The following is a 25384-nucleotide window of genomic DNA, read 5'->3' on the forward strand; positions in this document are numbered from 1 at the left end:
TTTAAGTTATTTTCAGTATTGTTTTTGGTTCCCATAATTCCTGCCACAAAGGTTTACCTAGTAATTATGTACTTCAGTTGAGGAAAGTTTACTAAATTTATTTTGGATACTGATAAATGGTGGAGTTTTAAAGACCTCAAAAATGTTGACCACTGAAGATACGGGTTGCAGAAATACATGCTTTTCTCTGCTCTTCAGTGATGATTTGGATTCTGAGCTAATGGCTTAAATAACCCACTAAGATCTACTCGGTAGCAGTCTTGCAAAATAGAAGATACAGTTTCTAATATTTTGAATCTGCCTTTTACTGAAGCTGAAGTAGTATGGAGCATTACAAATTTGATCATTCCATTTGTAGCTCACAAAAATTTGTAGCTCTTTCAGGTTTCTCTGCCAAGAAAACCCCCTAATGCCCCATTTCTCTCAGACTGCAGCAGTGCAATGCCTGTCATGCACAGTGATACGAAAACAGCCTACAGTTTCAGGCTCCAGGTCTAAACGTTCATGTCTTGGCCTGAAGGAAGAATGCTGCTGACTGTACCATTGCTAATTACTATGTCAGGCACTGCCTTGGTTTGGTGGTGTGGTTTTTTGCTGTGTTTTTTTTTTTGTTTTCTTTTGAACCAAACATTGTAGGCAAAACCTGCAGCTGCTCCTTTCCCACAGCCTGGGAACACACACACTGTCCCTGGTGTGTTTCTGTTGCTGTTTGGAGGGGTATGTGTAGCAGAGATCATGTTAAAACAGGGCAGGAACAGGGAATGCAGACTAGGGAAGAGCCTGAATTTTTAACTGTTTACTGCACAACTGCTTCAACAGTGGTGCCACTGGAGTACAGTGCCTTCATGGGGATGTGTCCTGGGTAAAGTTACTGTGAGACTGTTGTTCATCCTGTTGAAAATTCTTGCTCAGAATCCAAAAAGCCAAACCAATTGACCATATTGTAATGTAGAAGGAAGCCTTCCAAACTTCGTATGTGCTGCTTGAAGCTGCTTTGATACGAAAACAGTTAGGATTTTTTGTAGTTGACAACAGTCAGTGTTAGGTTAATGGTTGGACTAGGTGATCTTTAAGTTTTCCAACCTAGATGATTCAGTGATTCTGTGAGGATCAACAGAGTGAAGTGATTCAATGTGCTTGTAGAGGTAAGCATAAAGTTGCAGAACAAACCTCTGCAAGTTCCACATTTATATTTTACTATTACAGACTTACACATGATGCTAACTACTCCTTTTGTCCAGTCACAGCAATGTGTCTGGCTGCTCTCTAGTGCTAGCTAGGCAGGTAGGAGTCAGTCTTTTTTCTTTTTTTTTTTTTTTTTCTAAAGCACAAACATTGGTTTATTTTTGGAAATGTATTATAAAATCAGATAACTTGTGAAATTTTAGTGAAAGCTTTGAAAGGCACTTTAGTAATTGCTACTAGTTATAGTGATTTAATATTGTGAAGTGCCTGTTAGAATTTTTCACAATTTGAAGAATCAAGTCGGGGTAACCAAAGCCAGATGAAAGTGATGGAGAACTCCACTGATGTGTTTTCAGCAGCACGGTGTCTGCTGCACTGTCTCCAGCACAAAGGGTGTCCTTCCACAGTGTCCCTCAGCACTCACACCCCAGGTATCTCTCTTGCCTGGTGCAGGGGTTGGGATTTTAGCAGCTTTCATCATACTACTTTCTTGTGCTTCCAGTGCATTGCCATTAGAGAGGTGTGTGGCACTCCTCTGTCTTGAAATACCTGCATACCTGACATACAGATAATATCTTAAGGAGTGTGCGTGTGTGCATATGTGCCCACATACATATTTATTTATTTATTTATTTAAAAGTGTCTTGCCCTCTAGGGTGAGTTTACATCAAAAACTTCCAGGTTTTGTTAAAGCCTTTCCTTTGCTCATTACTTTTCCTTAAAGGAGTGGGTCTTAATTGAAGAGGGAAGTATGTTGTTGGTAAGATGACATAAGCCTGCTTACTAGAGCTAAAACACATTGGGGAGTGAGGTAAAATGCCCTGTGCAGGAGATGTTGAAGGCAGAAGATGAAAAGATCTGGACCAATGCTACAGTGACTGTGGTTCCCTTTGGTCATGGCCCAAAATGAGTGATACCAGAACTCCAGGATTTAGCAAGTTCTGGGCCTGTGCAACTGGTGGAGGGAGAGTATGAGTATTTCTTCATCCGGGTTGGGCTGAAATGGAAAATTACCTGATGAAAGTCAATTACCTTGGACCCTATAGACAGCGATTCTAAGTGAGTCTTTGAGCTCTTCTGGATCTCAGTGGGCTGTGACCAGCATCTCCCCTGAGCTGGGATGCCTCTCTGGCTCAGACTTCTTGTAGTTTGAAGATTGTCTGCCCACAAGGCAGTAAAAGGCCAGGGTGAAGTCAAACTTCTTGACTCTCAATTACCACTTGTTGAGAAGTACCAATGCATTGTGAGTATTTGCTTTGAACTTGAGAAGAGGGAAATTTTAATTATAGGCTAGCCTCTTCCATCCACCTCTCTACCTATCTATGTGTTGACACACGTTTACCTTTTAGAGTGTGGATGTTTATATTTCACTGGATATCCAAATATTTCTGCACTCTGTGTGTATGTCTTGTGTTTTACATATATACATATACTTTGATTCAGAATGTCTTGTAATCTTGTCATTCTCAAATCTATAATCAAGTTGCTATTTTAACATTTTACCAAATCACTCTAATTTTAAAATCAATCAGCCATTAAGAGCTGCTAAAATTTAACCTTTGATCTACCTCACACCATTAATAAATCTTAAATTGAATTAAATCATAACCGTGTGAGATACCTTCATCTGCAACAGATTGTTAGTGAACTGAAATGTGTTTAATAGTGGAGCTGGGCATATGGGAATGGATTATTTTGTCTTTTCAGCAGTTAGCTGTAGCACTGGCTTCCTCTCTTCGGAGATACCGTCCTGACAAGTTATTTGCCAACCTGCAGAAGTACTAAGCCTGTATGTTCAGGCACCAAGGCTGAGCAGAATCTGTGCCTGGTCAGATTGGGAGCAGGGGAGATAAAATGTTTGCAGAGATGCTCAAGCTATGAAATCATAGCCAAGCACTTGGGGAGGGCAGTTTAGTGCTTTTGGCTGTATCAGCATGCTCCTGTGGAAGAAACAGAACTGTACCTGTAGTTCAGCCCTGCAGTAGCAGTGTTTGAACTGGTCTTGAGGAGGTTGGAGGAGCCATTTTCAGGGCTGGGAACTGCAAGATCTCAAGGTTCAAGATGACAGCGCAGGTTTGATGCTGTACTGGTGGGGCAACATGTCCCATGCAACTTTATCATGCTTCTGTCCTGAGGCATTACACGTAGCCACTTCCTAGATGGTGGTACTTTTCCTAGATAGTGGTACTTTTGGGGAAGGAACTGACTGGTACAGTAGCCAGCCAAGGCCTGGCTTTTCAGGAATATAGAAAAAAGTTTAAATAAGTGTAATTTCCTTTTTAGATGGAGGTTAAGTTTGAGAGTTGCCTTGCACTTTATGAAAGAAACAATTAAAACTTCTGCTAGTTACCTTGCCACAGTCCTATGCAATTTCTTGTTCTTTTATAGCTGGAGAATGTAAAATGCAGCCAGTGCCTGTTTAGGTGTTGAAGGGAAGGCTCTGCAAATCATTGCATCTGCAACATGGGACATAGGAACTGTCCACCACAGGTTTCCCATCCATCCTGCAAGCTCTCCCTGCTGGGTGAGATGCAGCTGATTTCAGTCGCTGCCAAAGGAGCCTCCAAAGCAGCCTCTAAAGCAGGATTTTGCATCTTTGCATGTGCACACAGCAGAGTTTAAAAGTGCACGCTGCCTGCAGGTACTCATTTCTAGGCAACAGAAACAAAAGGATGGTCAGCTCTACTGGGATGAAAAAAAATCTTAAGTTAACTGAGATGTTTAAAATGAGAAAAGCTTGTGCTTGTTATTCCCAACCCTTAGGTAAAACCTGTCTCATTCCAGGGTATGTGGCAAAGTGCAGTAAGTGAAGATTAAGGTAAACGTCTAATCTGCCCTGCCAGGACAAAGTTTTTTTCAAAGGAAACCTATGGAACCAAAGTACAGTAGGTCCAGTTCACAAGCAAGCCTGCTCTTCCTAGGGTAATGCTACCAGGTGTGTATGTGCTGGGTGGGTGCTTGGGTTTGCTGCTTTGAGATCTATTAGCCAGATACCAAGCCTGGGAACTTGAAAGTTAATGAGGGGTGCTATTCACCAAATGCTGTAAGAGGCAGGTTGCTGCTGCAGAGCCTTCCCCTCACCTCAGCTGCACCTCTAGCCGGCTGCGCAGCAGCTGGAATGCTGCCATTGTATTCATGTGAGCAGATTTACAACACATTTCCAGAAAGGTGGTTGAGCCTATACATGTTAGTCCCAGATACTGTATACTAAAAAAAAAAATCTCCAGTCTTGAATTAAGAGGATCAGGCAGTTTCATCCTAATGTAACACAAATTATCCTTAATTTCCAGAGACATGGAAAAAAATGATGTAATGGCACTTGCCATACTGACATGACATTTCTCCACAAATGACCTTGTACAAGCCTCTGAAGTCAGCACTCTTGGCAAGTTATGACGACAGCCTTTTGCTAATGTAGATAGAGGTTACATTTAACCTGTAACATTTCCATCTATATGTGGCATGTACCATAGATGAGTATTTCTTCAGGATTGCTTAAATTTACTTCCCAAGTGAAAACATAGTTGCCAAAGGGTCTGACAGTGATATAGACAGTGTGCTACAAAGAATGCTAATAAGACTAGCTGGTGGAAATTTTTATTCTTACTATGTTACCCTCCAACAGCTGAAATGTTCTGGAACTTATATCACTAATGCCTGAGACTCAGGAGTGCAATTTAACCTTTGGATTGCTAATCTTTACAAGTACTTAACAGTTGCATTCTCGTATAAGCATGGGTTTTGTTTCTATGTTTGCATGACAACAAAAAGGCATTGAACAGCATTGCTTCAGGTGTGGCAGCAGTTATTACAGCTCTTCTTCTTGATAAGTTTATGGAAAAATATATTGATATTTCCAAAGTTCAATTTTAAGAAAACTGATTATCTTGTTTGTCACATGCTATTGGTCTTATCGCTGGTGGGTGTTGACAGATTTTTAACTACAATTACAGCACTTCTATAGCTAATTTTGTTTTGACTCCTGGGCACAGGGGGTTTATGGCATATAGAAGTAATATACAACTTGGACAAGTATAATTTAATTCCCAAAGGCAAAAGATCAATCTCTTCACATGGGCATCTGTGTAATATCACACTAAAGAACTACAGACTTTAAAAATGGCTCTGCTTCCTTTTTCAGTGGCACAGCTGAATTTTTGATCACCTCTACTCCTTTAAAAATATTCTTCTTTGACAATTCACCAGCAGAAGGAATACCCTGGGAGGGGAGTTGAAAGAATTAAAAGATGGGTGTTTTGCCCATGCCAGAACGTAAGGGAAGGGCTATGCTCGATGAACACCCCAATGTGCATACGAACTCTTTGCAGTGCTGCTCCATCATCTGGAGAGAACAGGGACTGTGCACATGAAGATATAAAAGTAGTTTTAAGTTGTGCACATTCAAGGAAGTGCTGCATGAGTAAATTCCAAGGCGGTAATGTAAATACACAAATCAAAAGGTCTCTATCCTTTACAGTGGGGCATCAATTTATAAAGAGATACAGAGATAAGACAAGGAAAAAAAATACAGTATGTGTTTTTACTGAAATCTCACAAGTCATTTGCCCGGGTAGGAGAGAGAGAATAAAATCAACATCAAGCAACTTCTCACAAGCCGGTTCTGTGGGTGGGGAAGCAAGAGTGCTTTCATTATAGTCGTGGGAAGGGTAAGAGAGTGCTTCACTGTGAAACTGGGCTAAAACTGACATCAAGCAACTCAGAAAAAAACCTTCTAGAACCTTAGAAGCTACAAAAAGCAAAATTTTAAATGAGTTACATTTATTCAGTTAAAAAATTGACAGTTAGTAATGGTCACATGAACACCAGGGAACTGTATCTACATTTCCTGACGTCAATATGAGCGGCACTAGGGTTTTTGTTTGTTTTCTTTTATGTATACAAATCCAATGCCAGTTAAAAAAATACAAAACTGAAACCCAAGACACTGTGAAATCAACACTGCTTAAAAACTCAAAATTCAATCTGATATATTTGAAAATAAATAATTTTTACCTTTCTTGTTAAAAAAGACAACTCACCAACTGCTTTCAAAGCAGTAACATCTTTAAGACCATTCCCAAAAATGTTTCATAAATAATTACCCATTGATTGTCTATTAATGCAGCATCTCTCAGTCTTAGCTGGGGTCTTTAAATTAGGCCATACAGTATTTTGTTCAGACACAGTGTTTTGTGTTTCCCCCCCCTTTTTATTTAGGTACATTTTCTTTGAATATAGCATATCATGCTGGCAAAGTTCATGCAGATGACATAGCATGAAACATAGCAGAGCTTAACATCACCTGTTAAAAAAAAAAAGAAGACAAGGAATGTAGTGTTAAAAATCATGACAGTGAAAAAGCAACTATCCATTCTCATGGATGACAACAATTTCAAATGTCCTCTCACGGTTGTCTCATCTACTACAATTTGTTTAAATATGTCTTTTTTAATCCAATTCATTTAATTCTCTTTAAATTTCTTCCACCTGGGATAAGTAAAAAAATAAAAGGTTAATTATTAAAACTAGTCTCTTTTCCCTTTTAATCAAAATAACCGTTTTTCCAGCCCTCTGACTGTACATCTTATTTTAATAATGATTTCAAATAAAGAAACTTACAAATCTGACATGTTTGACATCTCCTGATGCCACGACATTTAAAACACTCATAACAATACCTGGGTTAAATCTCTGAAAATATAAATGGTTCTTGAAACAACTTCAACATTTGAAAAAGGCCACATCTTAAAACCTTCAGAACACTTTCACACAAATTGTAATCCTAAGGGACACTTACAACTACTGAGCAGGCAAAGAAGCCTCCAGATGATTCTCTCTCATAGGCAACTGTGCAACTTAAAAAGTCTCCTTCCAAGGAAGCTATCATCATTAATCCCTTCCCCTGGCCATATAAAACACAAAGCCAACTGGTTTTAGAAGCCTTTTTAATCTTGCACTTTGAGCCTCAAAGGATCACCATATTAAAGAAACATTTTTCAGAAATGTCTCTCTTGACAGTTTTATGCATGTTATTCCTTGATGCCCCCTCCCCCTTTAACAGTTTCAGTGACTAAAGAAATAAACTGTTTTCAAATAGTCTTTTCAGTAAAGTGCTTGTTATTACTCAAAAAAAAAAAAAAAAAGAAAGTGCTATTTGAATCTTAAAAGAATTTCTTTTTCTGTGAAAAACTGCCTGATATAGCTTTATTTTATTCGTTTTTACATAAAGCTGAAACGAAACCTATCTCTTGTAAGGATACTGGGTTACTAATTTTGGTGTTTGGCAGTAGGCAAGATGCCCACAGAAGGTGGTGACACACTGGAACCATAGTGCAGAAGGTAAACCTTCTAGATGAAATGGAAGGCATATGGAGAGCTCCTACTAGAATCCTTTCATATTTATATACAAATATAATATATATTAAATATAATATAAAAATAGCTATATTCATTTTCTCTGAAGTTATCCTAGAAACTTTTCTTCAAATCCTCACCCATCGCAGGCAATGTCTGTCTCCTAAACTCCATGCAACTATCCCATCTTTTCCACTCCATTATGTACCACCAGCTCGTTACTTCATAAATACAATCCTCTCCTTAACAGACTCCTTCCCTTCTGTCAGAGTCATTCTGTAACATTTACACTCCAGAACCTGCAGCATCACAGCATTCATTATCATGCTATTTATTAGGATGTTGCAAATAAGTCTATAACTGTAGTAAATGAGTCGGGCAGAAGCAAAAGGCTGATTAAGAAAGAGGTAGTAGCCTGGTCCTCTTCCCACTAAAAATGAAGGACAGTTCAGCAATTGGTTCAGCAACAGGGGAAGCTTGCAGACCCTTTAAATATACACTTTTTAGTCACTAGCTGTGAAACAAAGCATCTGCATACTTGCACAGAATATGGACCAAGTTCTACATACTTGCTTTTGTAAAAAGTTTGCCTGATTCATGGCAGGAATTTTTCGAATACGTGCTGTATTTTTCCAGTTTCTTTGAATTTTCCCATCTTCTATACTTTCACTAATAGCTGGTAGTTCTGTAATTGAATGACCTCTCTCTGAGGTTACAGAAAGTTTCTTGATCAAAGCGTACATTTCTATAGTTCTCTTTCAGCAGCTGTGCTATTGTCATCATCTAATTTCTCCCTCACCTAGTTTAGCCTTTTTACTGACAGACCTGTAGCAGCACACCAGAGTATCTGGGAAGGGGGAAATGGGAAGAGACGTTTAAATGAAGCTTTATATAAAAAGCTGCATCATTAACCGTCTGGCTGGTATCTCTATTTTCTGTAATTCTCAGCATAATAGCTTAATAAACCTGTTTTACCACTATTCAATAGTTCTAACAGCACTATTAAAGCTCTCCCAGTTTTCTTTTTTAGTGCTATATTATTATTGTAATTGGTTAAAAAAAAATTACCTAACCTATTTTCCATTAAGCAAAAGTACTGATAAGCACAGACCTCTAGTCAACGCAGCTTAATTTAGAAAGAGGTGGAATGGTGTGGTAGGGATAGTAGAGCAAGGCAGGATTTCTTTACAGAGAATTTTGCAGAAGCAGGTTTCTGACAATTATTCTAGCCCAGAGAAGCCAGAAATCCCTTTAAAGAAGGGGAAGTGTTCCTTGCTATGTTTGGTATTGGCTCCTTGCTCCAGGTTGCAAGAGGCTTCCTGGAGCAGGAAGCAATCTGATTCTCTTTGGTACTGTTTATCATGCTCTCCTTCCTTGTTCACTACTCTGCTTTTTGGTGTCGAACTCTTGGTTTATAACTGGGGAACAACAAAGATCTAATGATGGGACATGTGCAGAGGCAAAGGCTAGCCTCAAAACGTAACCAACTGTATCCAATGCTTGGCTAAACTGGTATTATCTTCCTGTGGGTTTGGTTCATCCAGTAATACAATCAAACTGCTTCATAGTACAAAACAGTCCATCACCATTTAGTTACATTCACTCAACTCCCTTCTCAGTATTCAAGATTTACCCAGCTTTCTCTCCCTAGTACTAATTTTAACTGCTTTAACTGTTTTTGTTTTTAATTATCAGATCTATCAGCATTTATTCATTTTCTTCTGAAGTTCTGGTTTCCACAAACTAGTACCCTAAAAACCTACTGAACATTTACTTAAAATAGCATATCTGTTGGAACTTTTTATTTTCTTTATAAAGTGAAGTTGCCTTCTGAAGTCTTAGTTCAGTGATATCTCTTAAATCAATAGCCTGGTAGTGTTAAATGCAATCATGATCTCCCCTAAAACACACTTTAAATGCTACCATAATTATTAAAAAAAAAATATCAGAAAAAGCTCCCAAAAAATCAGCTTACTATTCCTTCTCCTGCAAAAGGAGTTCTGTACTTCTAGATTTTCTGATCTTTTAAGAGTATTACCTTCAAGATCTGAGATTTTAGACTCCTCTGTTTCTGGCTAGTGTTTGAGGGAGAGTACCACTCAAAAATGCTCATGGTCTCAATTCAGACCATTATTGAAATCAACACAATACAGAAGTATCTATGAAGTAAATACACAGGTTTGGTTGACAATGTACTAAGACTTCAAAATTGAAAATGGTTACAGATTCAAGACATTGCAATTCAAGATGTTCAACATTATCACCTGAATTAAAATCAAGGCACTATGGGTTTTGTTGTTGTTGTTAAAATGACCCTGAATTAGTTCTGACTAATTTTTGAAGGAGAATAAAAAGATTCCAACATATTTTAACAAGTTACAATTCTTACCACAAAGTGGTTAAAAAGTGCCCAAAAGGTTATTAAATGTAAATATATTTTTGTGCAAATTACTCCTATAACTGAAACATTCTTGAAAATTACTGTCTTTTTTTTTTTAAACCTTTTACATAAATATTTCCAACTATGAACTATATCAAAAGATAGCTCTGGGGAATAAAATTCCAAACCATCCGCAAGAAAGCAGTGCAAATTCCTATTTTTCAAATAAAATGATGAATTAATTATGAAATGATGGATGATATTTATGAATCTGAATGTCCTGAACCCTGATGCATGATCACCAGTTCAAACAGTTTCATCAATAATTTAACCTCAAGAAGTCAACTAACCAACACACTATACCTCACCGAACAAACCCTGACATCACAGACAAAGCACAAACAAGAGACTTGTGCCCACATTACGGGTGAAAATAATGATGCATCATGTTGTAAACGAAAGGGTAGAACAGAGGAAAACATTAGTCTGAGTCTGGCGTGAGAATTCAAGGAAACATATTCAAACCTACAAATAACAGATTACATTTTCATGCATCATATAAAATATTTTGCTCTTTCTCCTTTTATGCAGACATATACACAATATTTTACAGCATCTGTACAACAGAGAACTAGATTTCACACAACATTTTCAAAATATTTACTGTCCCATAATCATCTGAAAAAAATTAGATGGGTTTTTGGACTATATTCCTGGCATTTTTTTTTCCTGCTAATTCAAACAATTGCTCCATGTCCATTTTAATACTTTAAAAATGTACAGGATTGATAAAAATACCAATATTTTCAGCATTTCAGTCACATTTTCTGATTTCACCTGGACAAATTAACACATGGCAGCAAATCCTTTAGAACACAGAAACTGGGGCAACTATCAAAGTTGGCCATGTCCCATCATCGTCTTGTGGCTTTTCTTAACAGATTCCAGAAGTTAGAAGTAGATCTCAACACCATGTTAGAAAGCCTTCGTACTGCTACCTCTGTAGCCTCAGTGCAACTGCTTGTGGACCAGCTCCCTCCTTGCAGTTTACTTTAAAAAGAGGCAGAGCCCCACACTATTGTGGCTGAACTTTGGAAGGATCAGACATCTTGTCAGTTCTGTGTCGTGCAAGTTGCTGCTGCTGCTGCTGAGACTGATGCTGCTGGTGGTGGGACTGAGTAAAAGTGCTTTGTTGTAGTGGGAAAGCAGCAGAGAGGATAAGCTGAGCTGACTGATTTCCATGAAGTAACCTGGATGTCTAAAACATGGAAACAGAAAAGTTTGGTTTTCCTGATGTACTGAGAAACATAGTCCTAAGCTGCTTTTTAACTTTTCGTAAGGGTTCAATCAAAATAAACTTTTGATTTGGTTGTTTAAGCTGAGCAAACAATGCAAAGATTAGTTCATCCTAATAAAGTTAATTAGAGCATCTGACCAATTAATAAAGCAACTGTGACTGGTCTTCGTAATTTCCTGTGACAGTGGGTAGGAACACATAGCAGTTTGTCTCCATTTCAAACCACAAGAGCGTAACAGGGCTTAATCTACTTGAACAAGTGCAGGTGGCTGTCATTGCAGTCAAATGAAAAAAAAAAGTGCATGAGTTGGCACAAACCACATTTATCCCCTACAGCCAAAACGAACATTCAGAGAAAGTGTCACATTTGCAGACTTAAACATCCACTTTGAAGGAGATTTATTACTACTGGAAATAGTATTTAGTTTTAATATTCATCTCCTTAGAACTAAAAGATGACAGTTACTGAAGAAAAGCCATGAAGAATGGATATAAATGCGCTTGGACATCTCAATCCCGAAACGTGTTCTGCAGCAGAGAGTAAACTACATCGACTGCTGCACCTGCAGAATCAGACTGTAAGAAGCTCCCGTGAGCAAAGAGAGGAAAAGCACTTTTCTCCCCTTTAAAAGAGCATTTGCTTCACTTCAAATTCTAGCACTTTAAGGGTTTGTATTAAAAACACTAAACTTTTGCCTATAAAGAAATTCTTGGGCAGGAACAGACCTTTGGAGATCATCATCTTTTACAAAGCTTCTGTTTCACCAGAATTAAGCCAAAATTGTACAAACTTTTAAATTTAGAAACAGAGATACAGACACTACCAACCTGGCTAAACAGCACTGTTGTTACAGCATTTATCTGACCTGTCAGGAAACACATTCAAATTGTGCTCTGGTTTGATTCAGTTCAAGAGTCTCCCACTACATGAATGAGTGCTGAAATTCAAATCACTAGGTATTTGTCAGCAATCTTTTTGAGAGTCAGCTTGCAGCTGAAAAGCCTTTGCCTGATGCATGACTGAAATCGGTATGTTTCCATGAGAGGTTTTTTCAACAAGGCAGTATTTTCTGTCAATGACCTAGTGAAAGAAAATTTTACTCAGCCCTAAACAGAACTGTAACTATTCCTTGTGCATATAGATGTAGGTTAAGCCTCGAATTACCTACTGCATTTGTATATATTCCACCTATGCAAAGGATCCCAAATTTAATGTGAATGGGAGACTACACATAGTGAGAAATACTTGCAAAATAAGGACTTTTAATTATGTATACTCTTAAAGAGTAAAAAAATAAATTTACATTCCCAGAGTAGTTAAAGAATGTTAAGAATGTGCACAAACTCCATCATGATGGTTACATAGAATTTATCTTTCTTTAGAGAAGGCAACATCAGAGGCCAAATTAATATGTTTTTTAACCCATGTCTTCTTGGAGGCACTTCCTCTCTAGTGTTCTAGCTACCACTGTATCTCTCTCATGACCATCACCTGCTCAGTGAGCTTATGTGCCAGTGATTAACTGGCATCAAGTGGCAATAGATTTCCTCATCAATTCTTTCTATCTTCTGGTTCTTTGCCTTTTGAGATTTCCTATCTCTAAACTCCTTGGGTTTTGCTTTCCTTCTCTTTTGATCCAATCTCTCTTCTTTCGCCACTAAAATAAAGTTCTTATCTACTCTCTGCTAACAAGGTTACTTGCTGTAGCCTAGACAGATGTTCATGCCTCAAGTTATGGGGACATGTCTTGCTTTGGTCTGCATACTGCTTTCCAGCCCAACCAATTCTGTTTGAGATCATCTCTCATACCTCTTGCATTAATATGTGAATGAAAAGAAAATTCAAGCTGTTTTTTCAGATAAAGCACCCCTAGGATAAGCTAGCAATGCTTAAAGTGTCAGGACTTTAAAAAATTTGTAGAGAATGCTGCATTACCTGTAGGAACTGCTGGGGGTGCTGGGTCAGCTGTGGCTGAGCTGGTTGCTGAACAGTGGTGAGCTGCTGCTGCTGGTCTTGCTGACTTTGCTGCTGCTGCTGTTGCGTTATTGACAAAGTCTGTGGCTGCTGCTGTTGGGTAGCAAAAGTGGGATATGCTGTCACCACCTGTCCCATAAACATTGTACTTGGTACCATTACTGCTCCACATGCTACTGGGGCTGTGACAAGTTTTGTTACAAGTTGTTGACCTTGAGAAAATCTGTTGATAGAAAAAGACATTTGGAGTCCCTTTAGGAAAAAAGAACAATCAAGCATCATGTGCACTTGAGAAATGCAGGTTTGTCAGGTTCATACTTTGCTATAACAACATGGGTTTTGGTAAGCCTGTGAACTTGTTAGTTTGGGCAAAGTTTAGTTTAACAGTTGCATCCATATATAGTTAAATAATAAATGAGGTGATTTTTTAGTGCTACTTTACCTCCTTTTGTAGCTATGTAAGCCTATAATTACAGAAAGTCATCTGAGTATTGGTCTTGAAGATTTACCTGATTTGTCTATCCTGTGTAAAAGTGGTTACTGCAGCAGCATTCTGGTTATTGTTCTGTGGTAAGCTAGAAGGAACCTGGACCACATTTCCTGTTGTTGGCTGAGAAATCACCATAGTGTTATACAAAGATGCCGGGACTGTGTTCTGTGACTGACTGGCAAGAGAAGGCTGTTGATTATGTCCACTAAGTACATTTTGTTGATTATGCTGAAAAGAAAAAATATTTCATGAGAGAGTAATTTGAAAACAGCCAGGTACTACAGCTGTCCTCCTCATTTTTATTGCCCATACTTCACAACTGCCCATGTTTTTGTATTACAAATGAAGTCTTAATTTAAAGTACAGAGGTATTTCTACTGACTGAGGATTTGGAGGTGGGACTGGCCCTTGGACATCTGAAAATTTCTTAGATTAACCGCTTCTCCTGTTCAGGTTATTTTTTTCCTGAATTTTTCACATCAATCAATTTCTTACTTGAAAATTTGGAACTAGCTTACTGCTGAGATGGTAATGCCGTCCACTGCCAGTCTGTCTCTTCACAAATCTCAAAAAGAAAGTATGGAATTTGCATAACATTACAGAGGAGGGTGACAACAGAGATCAGAGGCATAAGGAGACTTTATACAAAAAATGGTCAAACCCACCAGAAGTGTTCAGCTTGAAGAACAGGCTTCTGTGGGAATACATGTGACAGGGGACTTTGAAATCATGTATGACTGAGAAGATGAAAAGTTAATAGCTGTTCAATGTGTTTCCAAGTATATGAGCTGGGTGACAAGTTTAAGAAACAAACATAATCACATTTCACAGAAAGTAAAGCTGCAAAATTCCCTATGAGATACTGTGGATTTCAAAAGTTCACATGGAATCAAAAGAAACTGAGTAAACTTAGAGAAGAAAAAGGCTATTGCGTTACAGATGTCATACCTATGGCATCTGACTGAAATTGCTGAAGAGCAGAAAAACCAACTGCAGAAGCATCAACATATGCCTGTCCAGTTCCTATGCTTTTCTAGTTATTTGCTGTCTGGACACTGGGTGTCAAACTCACCTAGTACAAATCTCATGTTATGTGTTCTGTCAACAGAAAATTCATAGACATTCCAAAAAAAAGGCAAGCTAAAAGTTTTCTTGATATTTGCCTTTCAAAAACCCTACTTGTTATTAATTATTTACGTGCCTGAGTCTTACAATAAAAACAAAATTGCATTATCAAGAACATCGTATTTCAACTGTAAAACCTGGAACATGAAGAAATTAATATGACTCAAAGAATGTTGTTCAAAAAAAATTTGTGAGGGGGATGTAATGGAAAATATTGTTGTGTTTCAGCTATGGTTTTCAGCATATATTCTATCCAGCAAAATCAATAATGTGAATTTTACCTGTGTTGCAGTAGTCTGCAAAGGCTGTTGCTGTACCATGTGTGGAGCACTTATATGGCCTGTGTTCACCCCACTTTGAGTCTGATTCGTCTGAACAACTTGACTTTGCATGTTTATTGGAGTAAGCTGCTGAACATTTGAAGAATTTCCAGAAGCAAGCTGCACAGAACCAAAGTTGAGTCCAGAAGCTGACTGCTGCAAGAACATCTTAAAAAAAGTTCCACAAGTTAGCTTTTAAGAAAAATCTGTTAATTGTTCAAGAATGTTTTAGAGAAACTAAACTTAATTATTTTAAATCAATATAAGATAAAGTTTCATCTTAGTTATTAGAAGTGTTGAAACAGCATTGCAACCACCAAGAGCAAAAGGCCCAACTCCCATATGAGGTCAGTGTTCAGAGATGCTACTGTAACTGATAAGAATCAGAATCCTGATTTCTAGAGCCATAAACATTAAGGTTTAATATTTGTTCTTAAAAAAAAAGCACTGTTTGGAGACTAACTTGTAATGTAGTCTACAACTGTCTAAAGACAAAATGTATTTGAGATCACACTTCTATTTGTAGGATCTCCAGCAGTGAAACTAACTCAAATGAAGAAAATCTCAGAATCAATAGATCCAGGCATAGCACCAAGAATGTAATCTTCCTTGGCAATCAAGAAATCACAATGACTATACTGTATTGAACTTTCCAACATTTTTGCAATAAACTGAATTCAGCAAAAACATATTTGAGTTTTTACAAAAGGTTATGCCGAAGATTACAAGTCCCCTCGTTTCCACAGTCCTGAATGAGGTCCCTCCACAGTGCATGGGAAAAGAACTGTGAATTTCTCCTTTTGAGGCAGTCTACTGCTGGCAGGCTTATGCTAGACATGATAAAACGCTGAAAATGGCACATGCCAGAAACTCCTACTCTTCCAACAGAATTTAAGTAACATACTCAATACTTCCAGGAATTTTTTTTTTCTACTCTTTATTCACAATCCACACCAAAAACATTTAGATTATTAAGGTATTTTTTAGTTTTGTGGAGTGGAGGGTTTTCTTTAACTAGAAAAAACAAATAGGGTCATTATTTTCTCCCAAAGATAGCTGCTGAAAAGAGAATGACAAAATTAGAAAAAAATATACTGGTTAAAATATAGAAATCAGGTAGTCAGCTGCTAGACTGAGTAATGCACCCTCTAGACTTCTTGTCTTTCTGGCTCAGTAACTACTTCAGAACACTATGCAAAGTAGAACCACTTCACCAGGAGGGTGTGTAGGAAGACCACAGCCTCATCAGTAGGACAGTTTAAGGAACAAAAGGTACGAATTTGGCGCCTTCAAGCTTAAAGAGGAAATAAATGCTCATCTTGCACATTTTGGATTAATATTCTAATGTAAAACTTTGCAAGAAGTAACAACCACTGCATCCTTTTATATTTAGGTTTAGGCATAAGCTAGGCTCGAGCTTCACAACACTGAAAAGATACACTGAGGCACTTCCAGATACATTCAGAAGCAAAATGGCAGGTACCTTGGGAAGAACAGCTTTGGATGCTATGGATTTTAGGCACATTAGGTCCAGATGGCAGCTGACAGGGGGTAGGAAAGATCACCTTGTGGAATTAAGTGCCAAAGTCTCATTTTAGATGTCTAAATTCTCCACAAATCAAACCTGTAAGAGTTACACTAACTTACCTGGAGTCCTTGACCATGGACAATTTGAAGCTGCTCTTGAATCTTACGCAGCTCTTCCTGCTGCCGATGAATATTTGCCTCTATCATTCGTGTTCTTTGCTCTAGCTGGTCCTTTAGATGCTGCATAGCTCCTAATTGAGCTGAAAACTGAAACACAGGCTGTAGTGCAATGAGTAAATTAAAAGCTGAGCAAAAATAATGACATTTTATTTACAAGCAGTAAATACACTCCTCCATAGTAGCAAAGAAATCAAGCACTTTTTAAACTGCTAATAATCATAATCCGAGGACAAATTAATTAGTATGAAAATGTCACAGAACTCACATATAATTGATGTCACATTTAATTGACCCATCAGAATTGGTGAACTAAAAGAAAAAAATCCATAGCAAAAGAAATTGACTTGTATCTGAATCACCAAGACTACAAAAAGCCTTAGTAATTTACAAGGTACTGCAGATGTTAAAGCTCTCTCAGGTTAAAAATTAGAATTATACCAGTTTACAAAGAAAAAAAAAAATCACCCAGAGCTAAAACATATAAAATAACTTGGGAATGCCCTCAGTCACAAACTGTTGAAGGCTGAGCCCACAGAGAAGCTATGTTTGGCACTTTTGTTCTTCCCTAGACATCTGCTACAGGCCACAAGTCAATATAACCTTTTGATACTTATATCCTATCTACAGGACATAAATCTGTGGTTGAACCTGATACCACTGTTCTTATTTCACAAAAGTGTTTCACAGACTAAGTTGCCTTGTGCTACAAGCATATGTGGGGAAAGTACCAGCACAGTTGATGGATTTTTAAATTCATGTCCTAAAATATTTTACCTTAAATTGTGTTTATATCTATGTTTCTAATGGCCAAAGCTTAAAACTATATCCACACAAATAATGGGAAGAAAAAAAAATAAAGGAAAAGTGTCAAATTTGGGGAATTTGATCATTTCAAGAAAGTAATGTTAAAGGTGACTTTGGCACCAAAGAACATAATTTCTGAAACAGAAATTAACCTTACATTCAGAACAAGACTGATTAAAAAAATAATATACAATAAACCAACTTAATCCATACCTGGGACATGCCAGACTGGAGCTGTAAAGTTGCTGGCTGAGACACTGTTGGCTGTGTTACTGGTTGTCCAAGAGACTGGGAGCTTAAAGACTAGGATTAAAAAAATTGTTCCATAACTGGAAGAGAATTAACTTCATACCTGACATGAAGTATTTCTTTACATAAAGTGCCAATTCCAAAATAGCATCATATAAACATATGATAGAAACAAGTAAATGTTTCCCGAAATATCTAACCTTAAGTACCGGAGAATTAAGAACACAAGAGCAATTGATTATATACATTTTATATATATATAAAATTTTTCCACTGCTAAAAATATATAGAAGTAGCAGGTATAAACCAGGAAAAACAGAAATTAAAATCACAACTGTTTTAAAACTCTTATTTGTAGTAAGGGAAAAACTTTTTCAACAAGTTTGGAAGTTGACATCTTTGATTTATTCTTAAAGTAATAATTAAAAAAATACATATTTTAATAAGCATTCTGTTTTTAAAGTGAATGTATTAGTTCAACTGGAACATGAGCACCAAGTACATGAAGCATGACATCTTCTCATGTTACCAAGATTTCAGAAACTATATGAAAGTATTCACTAATATTCTTAGAGTCATAAGTGTATATGAATTCTCTACAGGGACACACAGAGCATTATGTTGGCAATTTTATATATATATATATATATATATTTATATTTATATAATTGCTTATAAACATACATGTATTAAAAATGCAGAATCATAGAAAGAAGTTACGTGTGAGTGAAAGCAGAGATTCATACACAATCTTGCAAACCCTAATGCCAAAAATACTTATATGTTTAATTACTGCATTCTCTTAAAATGTCATACACCGAAGTTGCACATTGATGATACAATTCTGATAGTCATGTATTCCAAGTGAAACTGTTACAGTTTAAATGTGTTTTCAGAAGAAATGAAACAAAGGTTATATGGATTTATTAATAGCTTTTAAAGGTGAATTACACTGATTAAGTACAAAATTCTTCTCTGAAGAGTTACCTGACTACTCAGAGATGATCTTCTTTGTGCAGTCTTTTCATGACCAGATAAGCTTTGCCTTGGAGGAGTGCTAGTGTCCACCGTCATTTTAGTTGGTGTTGCTGACAATGTTCAGAGTTACAACAGAAAGAGACACATTAATAGTAATCTCAATTCTGCAATCCAATAACCAAATCACAGTAAGCTTTTAATGTATAAAAACACCCTTTGGGCTTGGACTTGTTTTTTTACCCTATTGTTGGATAGAACAATAATGCAATCTAATGGACTAAAACAGCGTGTTCTAGGGTCTGCTAGTGTACTTTGAGAAGTAGAATACACTATACAACCTCTGAAAATCTGAGTGGTCATCAGATCTCTGAACCATCAAAAAGGACGTTTTCATTTGTGCACTTTTCATGAAATTATGATTAACTGCTAGTATGCATTTAATTAAAGGAAGTAAGTAGAGAAGGCCTTCACTAGGAACACAATTATATTTTCAACAGTTGGTGCTTACATGAATGATCTGATACTGCAGTATGTGAAGATTTTCTTGAACTCCTGGAGGAAGCAGAAGGTGTGGGGCTGGTATCAAACCTTTCCAGTGCTTCTTTGAGACTTACTGTGTTTATGTGATTGTCAGACCCAGAGTCCTGATTCTGAAGAGACACACACAAACAATTATTTTATCTGATTCAGTACACAATGTATATTTCTGTTAGTAAATACCTAAGACCATGCTGTGTCTAATCAACCCCATTATACAGGTGATTGCAGAAGTAGTGGCCTGTTTGGTATCTGTAAGCTCAGTTTCCATTTGTGGTATTTATCCTTGGAAAAGAAACCAAACCAAAGCTGTATAAGCCTAGAAACCAAAATGCATGCAGACATAGGCCACAAACTCACTGCTGAGCTGACCTCCTTCCCTAGCAACTCAATTCACAACACCAGCGTAATGAGTCGACTGATTATTCTTTTGAGAAAGGATGAGTTAATTCCACTAGAAGGAGCACTATCAGATGAAACTTGCTGAACTGTCAAGGGAAAACATTTCTGAACTGCCAGGGGAAAACACGACAGAGAACTTGCACAAGTTGGCTTATCTAAGACTCACTTTGCTTCCAAGGATATTAATTCAAAATTAATTTTGTATACTTCTAAGAAGTGGGACTGAGTCACACAAAGGAACAGATCTTGCTTTCATCTTGTGAATTTTCTTTAAGTCATTTTTGTGTGTTGACCTTGTTTTTTCAGATTATGGGTGCTTCCAGTAAGGAAGAACATTTATTTATGAATCAAACTCTGCAGGAATCAGATCTTAATAAGGACTTATGGATGTTGCTATGTTATAACTACATGCACGTGAACTCCTGAAGAGAGGAGGGTAAGTGTTTAGGGCAGAATACAGTTAAACAAACACCCTTCCTAGACTACTTCTTTGATCATTTTAAATAGTCGTATTATTTAGAGATGAAAATAATTACTATCATGACTTAATTACAAACCACTTTTTGCTGCTGTATATTTGCTTACATATTATTTTTAGTATGAAATAAAGAAGAGGTAAAATAAAATTGTGTAAGACACTCACTTTATCTGCTGTTAACTCTGGAAGAGACTCCTCAATACCAAGTTCTCGTCGTCTTTCTGCCCTAACTTCTGCATAACTAGAAGAACAAACCAAATATGACTACTGTATTCTTGGATGATTTAAAACACATACCTCAGAAAGCAAACTCCTCAGAGCTACCTTGCTTACAAAGTATCTTGGAAGTTTCCCAATGAGTCTTTAAACTGCTATGATTTCTCTACCTCCAAAAAACCCAGCAATACAGGTCCCATACCATTAGAATTTCTCTAATACAGATTTTTAAAAACTAACTTACCTTACAACAGTGTGCGTACAAACAATAAACTCTGGCCTAGAATTCCACTGATGATACGTGATATAGTAATGTGTTTGCAGCCAAATCCATTGCTGTCCCTTTGTAAGGAATCTGTAGTAACATGACTTCCCTTTCCCATACTGCATTACTGTAAAAGTGAAAAATAAAGTTTACCATCTTTCCAGTCTGTAAATATTGCAATTACATAATAAACATTATTTTCCAGATTCATATGCAAAAGCCCATGTCTAAATCCAGTATTATGACAATGACTAAGAACAGGTTTAAAACTGGAGCTTTCTACCAAAAAATATTTACACTGCATTTTTCAGAGAACTGCAGAACTCAAACTTCCATTCTTGTGGGGTTTTATATATATGAAAAATATATATTGTGAAAAATTTATGTGCAAAAAAATTAAATGCAGTTGTATAAAGAAAAACATAGCTAAACAGAAATCTTATTCTATTACATGTTTAAACATTTTTTGCATTTATTAAACATCACAGAGCCTTTTAAATGCTATTGGAAGAACTGCAGAAATATTAATCATAGTACTGTGCACTCCAATTTACCATAGTGAAAACTCTAAATTATAAGATAAAGTTAAATCTGTTTTGTACTTCTGGATCAAAATTAAAAAGATGAAGATCAGCAGCTCAATAATGTCAAATGAATGGGAGTAAAGATGCTTCACTCAAATATATCACAAAATTTCAGTACAACAGTTGTACAATTTAACAAACTTTAAAGCAAACATCTATAAAGCAAACTTGCTTGTTTTAGCAATCTAGTCATACTCACAATGCTCATGACATTTTGCCAGATTATCTAGATCATCCACATGATAATAATCATACCCTGATGTTCCCAAAACTTCAAATGGAAGATAACCTATTATCGGAGGTGCCCTAAATAATACAAAAATCAATGTCAATTTATTTTTACACAAAAAACCCTCCAAAAGTTATTTCATTATATGTTTTCTTGTTTACAGTATGTGCTCTGAAAAAAATCTAAAATTAAATCCAACACAAGCTATGAGTAGGTAATGCTGATTAGTTAACTCTAAATATTATAGCCACCACTGGGATTCAGCTATTATTGCTGCTATACATAGAAGGAATTGCACCTGTGATCCAAGAATAGGAACTTCCATTCTAAGCTATGTCTAGATGTGAACTCTTCATTGGGTTCTTCAACACTGCACATTTCCTAAAAAGTAAAAAAAAAAAAAAAACTCTCTCAAAACTGCTCTATTCTAATTCATAAACTCTTGAAATTCAGACTTACAGAAGGTAGTAAACTCCACAATAGTTTTAACGTTATTTTTAGACAGTTTCATTGGTTTTGCTTGTTTAGATGCGAGGTAGAATCTAATCTCAGCTGTGTCAGGCTGACACTCAGTTGATTTAAATGGAACAACTCCAGTGTGTGATTAAACTCAGGCTCAGTATCTACTAACACAGATACCAGAAAGGCAGAAATCAATAGTTCCTGCAGTTACACTTTTAACTTGTAACAAGCAAAAGAGATGAAACACTCTCATCAGACACTGATTACAGTATATGTTTCCAATGGGTAAAAACCAACACCAGCAAGATGGGCAAGTTATTTTGAGTTTAGGAACAGGTTTCTTCCTTTTATTGAATACAGAGTATTTTAAATCACTTTGTCTTAAGGGCATGGACACGTACTACAAATAACACACTATTCTTATGTTTAGAACTCATTAAAAGTAAGAGAATAATTGTATTTCCACTATTACAACAAATCCTCAAGGTATTTTGTTCATAATTTAAAATGTATTCTGCTCAGACATATGTGAAATCAGTGCTTGTCAGTCAGTTTCTATTGTCCCCTTCCAGAGAGGTAAAGATGCCCCACAAGTACCGTGCCTCATGCTGAGACAGTAAGGAAGCTAAGTACCCCAAGCTAGTTGGTTCTTCTGCAAACTCCTCTAGTACTGCCTTACAAGAAGAAAGATGGATGATGGAATACATACAAATACACCCCTCAAAGAATTACAATAAAAATAGAGATCAGTAAATCTTCCTTTTTTGGACACCTGCAGATGTTTGCCACACTTGTTGGAGCTTGCAATGGTATTCCCACTGCCAGGAATGCAGCAGACTATTGATGATCAGGTACCACAACAGTTTCCTAAAGACTAAAATACGGAAACTGCTGCTGCACTGACATAATATTCACAACAGACATGGACAGACAAGCACACTGCTGCTCTGCAAACACCTATAACTAAAATATTCCTGCAGAAAAATACAGTAGAAGACTAACTGTTGTTCCTACAAAAAAGACCACCTTCCTTTTCATTCTTGCAGGTTATAATACAAAGTTTATATGGATATTTTGCAGTTCTTTAAATAGATATTTCTAAGTTTTCTTTCAATGAAAGAAAAAACTGAACATGTCCAGGCAATGTTTTTCCTCATCTTCATCACTGTAAAATCCAAAGACCGTGACTAGAAAATGAGTCAAATTTATGACTCTTGGTGTGACTTCCAGTCAGCAAGACATAAGCTTAAAATTGAAACTACTCCTAAAACCCAAAGTTCATCTACTTTCCTAAGATTACAGCATGTAATAAAGCACTACTCATAGCAAAGTACAAGAAATGACAGAGCAAGTGTATATCCTTGAGATATACTTTTGGTTTCTTGGTTTTTTAAATGTAATTATTTTGTCACAACTCAAAACAAAAGTAAAAATAACTTAAGTGCAGGCAGTAAAATCACAGTAAAAACATCATTGTTAGGAGAGGAGCTGAGAGTAGGTTAGTATCTGATTACTCAATGCATTTATATCAACGATTTGCAGTATTCCACTGTAAAATACTCCTGGGAAGAAGCTATCTTGTTCAACAAGGCATTAAGAAAGGACTTTCATTTGTAACAAAAAGTATTCTGGTAGAATCCTTCTGGATGAATTAATCCTGTCTTCTTGATAAGATTCAGTCATTTACCAGCCAAAATGCAAGACAAATATTTTAAAGAATGTGTAGAGCCGAATCCCTTCACTGGTGAGGCAAAATTTGTGCCTTAGTTTTTTACAAAAGTGGTAGAGTCATATGCAAAAAATAAAAATGTGAACTTTCAGAGATTATTCTCATGAATACTCTGTATATCCTGGAGAAATTACATTCTAGGTTAAAAAAAAATCCAGAACCATATAGCTTCTGAAATAAAAAGTGGCAGATGGGCAGACAGATTCTACATTAAATAAGGCAATCCAGTACTAAACTACACATCTCATTACTGGCTGCATCATGCATCTGTTAGAAAAGTTACTGGGATGGTAAAGTTCCTGACATAACACTTCTTTTCTAGAGTCTAGTCAATGCTAGCCTCAATAGCAACAGAAGGTATCAAAAGAGTATAAACAAGTATTGTCAGATTAAAAGTCTTCATTCTAATGTTAGTCTTCTTCACAATATTTCCCAGATGAACAGCACCAGTTGAAACCCTTAAGAGGATCTTAAAATCTCTGTACATGAAAGCTTCCTTAGACACTAGGGGCCCAGAAGTTCAGGTAGAGAAATGAAATTTTGGCCAGAGTAAGGCTTTTGCTCTAGGAGACCGTAACACCTAAAAGATCACAAATGAATGTTCTTCAACTTCCAAATGTCCTGTTCCAGAGATAGGAAACACAGAAGTTTTACTACAGTACATTCTAAACTCTCAGACTTTAAAAGACAGAAATATTTGCAAATACTGACAGGTTGGTCTTCTTTCCCAGTATTTTATGTAGAAATAATCACACTTTTAACATGTCTACTAACTGTAGGCACAACAGGAAGCACATTATTTAGACCCGCATAGAAAGAGAAGTGTCAGATGGAAGATTTCCATGGCTTCAGGAAAAATAAACAACAAACTCTCTCTGGCACGCAGTCTGGCGAGATCCAACTCCTATTCAGCCTGACAGAACTGAAGAAGTTTATATAATTTCTCCACAGGCTCCCTACTATGCTTTCAAAGTGTAAAGTATATAGATAATATCTTCAGAGGCTACCACCACCAATCTTCAGTTTAAGACACCAGTGCATTCAAACTTTCAGGCGTAATATTTAAATGTTCAGAGTTCTGCATGACAGCATCCTAACCATGTGCCATATACATTTCACAGCATTTTTTTTTACAACTGAATTGCAAGAACAATGTTAGATAGTAAACTATCCTGTACTGTGTTCTGAATCACAATCACAGACTATCCTGTGCTGTATCCTGAGTATTTATTTTGACTGATTTTGGCGAGGAACAGGATTATACTTAGTAAACTACAAATTTCATTCACATCCAATCCTAAACTTGGAAAGATAACTTCATTAGCAGTTAAGCAAAATATTCTCTTTAAACAACCAAGTTACTGAATAACAGAACTGAAACAAAACAAAAGAGTTCTACTACCTCAAACCCAACTCTCAGTTACTGACAAGTAATGTAAGGTTTCATTAAGCCCTACCAGATTTACCTGCGTCAAACTACAGCAAGACCATCAGCAACATAAAATTCACATTCAAGTGTCAACTAAAACTATTCATTTCTCCAATGAAAGTGGAATCTCAATGTTATCTTTCATTTTGTTTAATTTGCTAAATTACATTCCTACAGACTTCTAAATCT

General features: G+C 36.7%; 1 protein-coding gene across 4 annotated transcripts in view; it reads right to left on the bottom strand.

The window, feature by feature from the left end:
* Positions 1 to 5711: 5711 nt before the first annotated feature.
* Positions 5712 to 25384, bottom strand: part of CLOCK (clock circadian regulator) — a 56387-nt gene continuing 36714 nt past the window's right edge. For 3 of the 4 annotated variants that reach the window (XM_074904834.1, XM_074904835.1, XM_074904836.1), the window contains 12 exons: positions 21874 to 21956; positions 21546 to 21652; positions 20742 to 20889; positions 20447 to 20522; positions 19373 to 19514; positions 18874 to 18974; positions 17851 to 17940; positions 16774 to 16932; positions 15088 to 15294; positions 13701 to 13909; positions 13153 to 13414; positions 5712 to 11177 (listed from right to left, as the gene is read on the bottom strand). In XM_074904834.1, the coding sequence (XP_074760935.1) occupies positions 10995 to 11177; positions 13153 to 13414; positions 13701 to 13909; positions 15088 to 15294; positions 16774 to 16932; positions 17851 to 17940; positions 18874 to 18974; positions 19373 to 19514; positions 20447 to 20522; positions 20742 to 20889; positions 21546 to 21652; positions 21874 to 21956 (1767 nt within the window). In that variant the 3' untranslated portion in view covers positions 5712 to 10994. Of the gene's footprint in view, positions 11178 to 13152; positions 13415 to 13700; positions 13910 to 15087; positions 15317 to 16632; positions 16668 to 16773; positions 16933 to 17850; positions 17941 to 18873; positions 18975 to 19372; positions 19515 to 20446; positions 20523 to 20741; positions 20890 to 21545; positions 21653 to 21873; positions 21957 to 25384 lie in introns of all 4 variants that reach the window. The other variant, XM_074904837.1, reaches the window with a different exon arrangement.

Source organism: Athene noctua, chromosome 4 (genome assembly GCF_965140245.1).
Source record: "Athene noctua chromosome 4, bAthNoc1.hap1.1, whole genome shotgun sequence".
In the NCBI taxonomy this organism is placed as follows: Eukaryota; Metazoa; Chordata; class Aves; order Strigiformes; family Strigidae; genus Athene; species Athene noctua.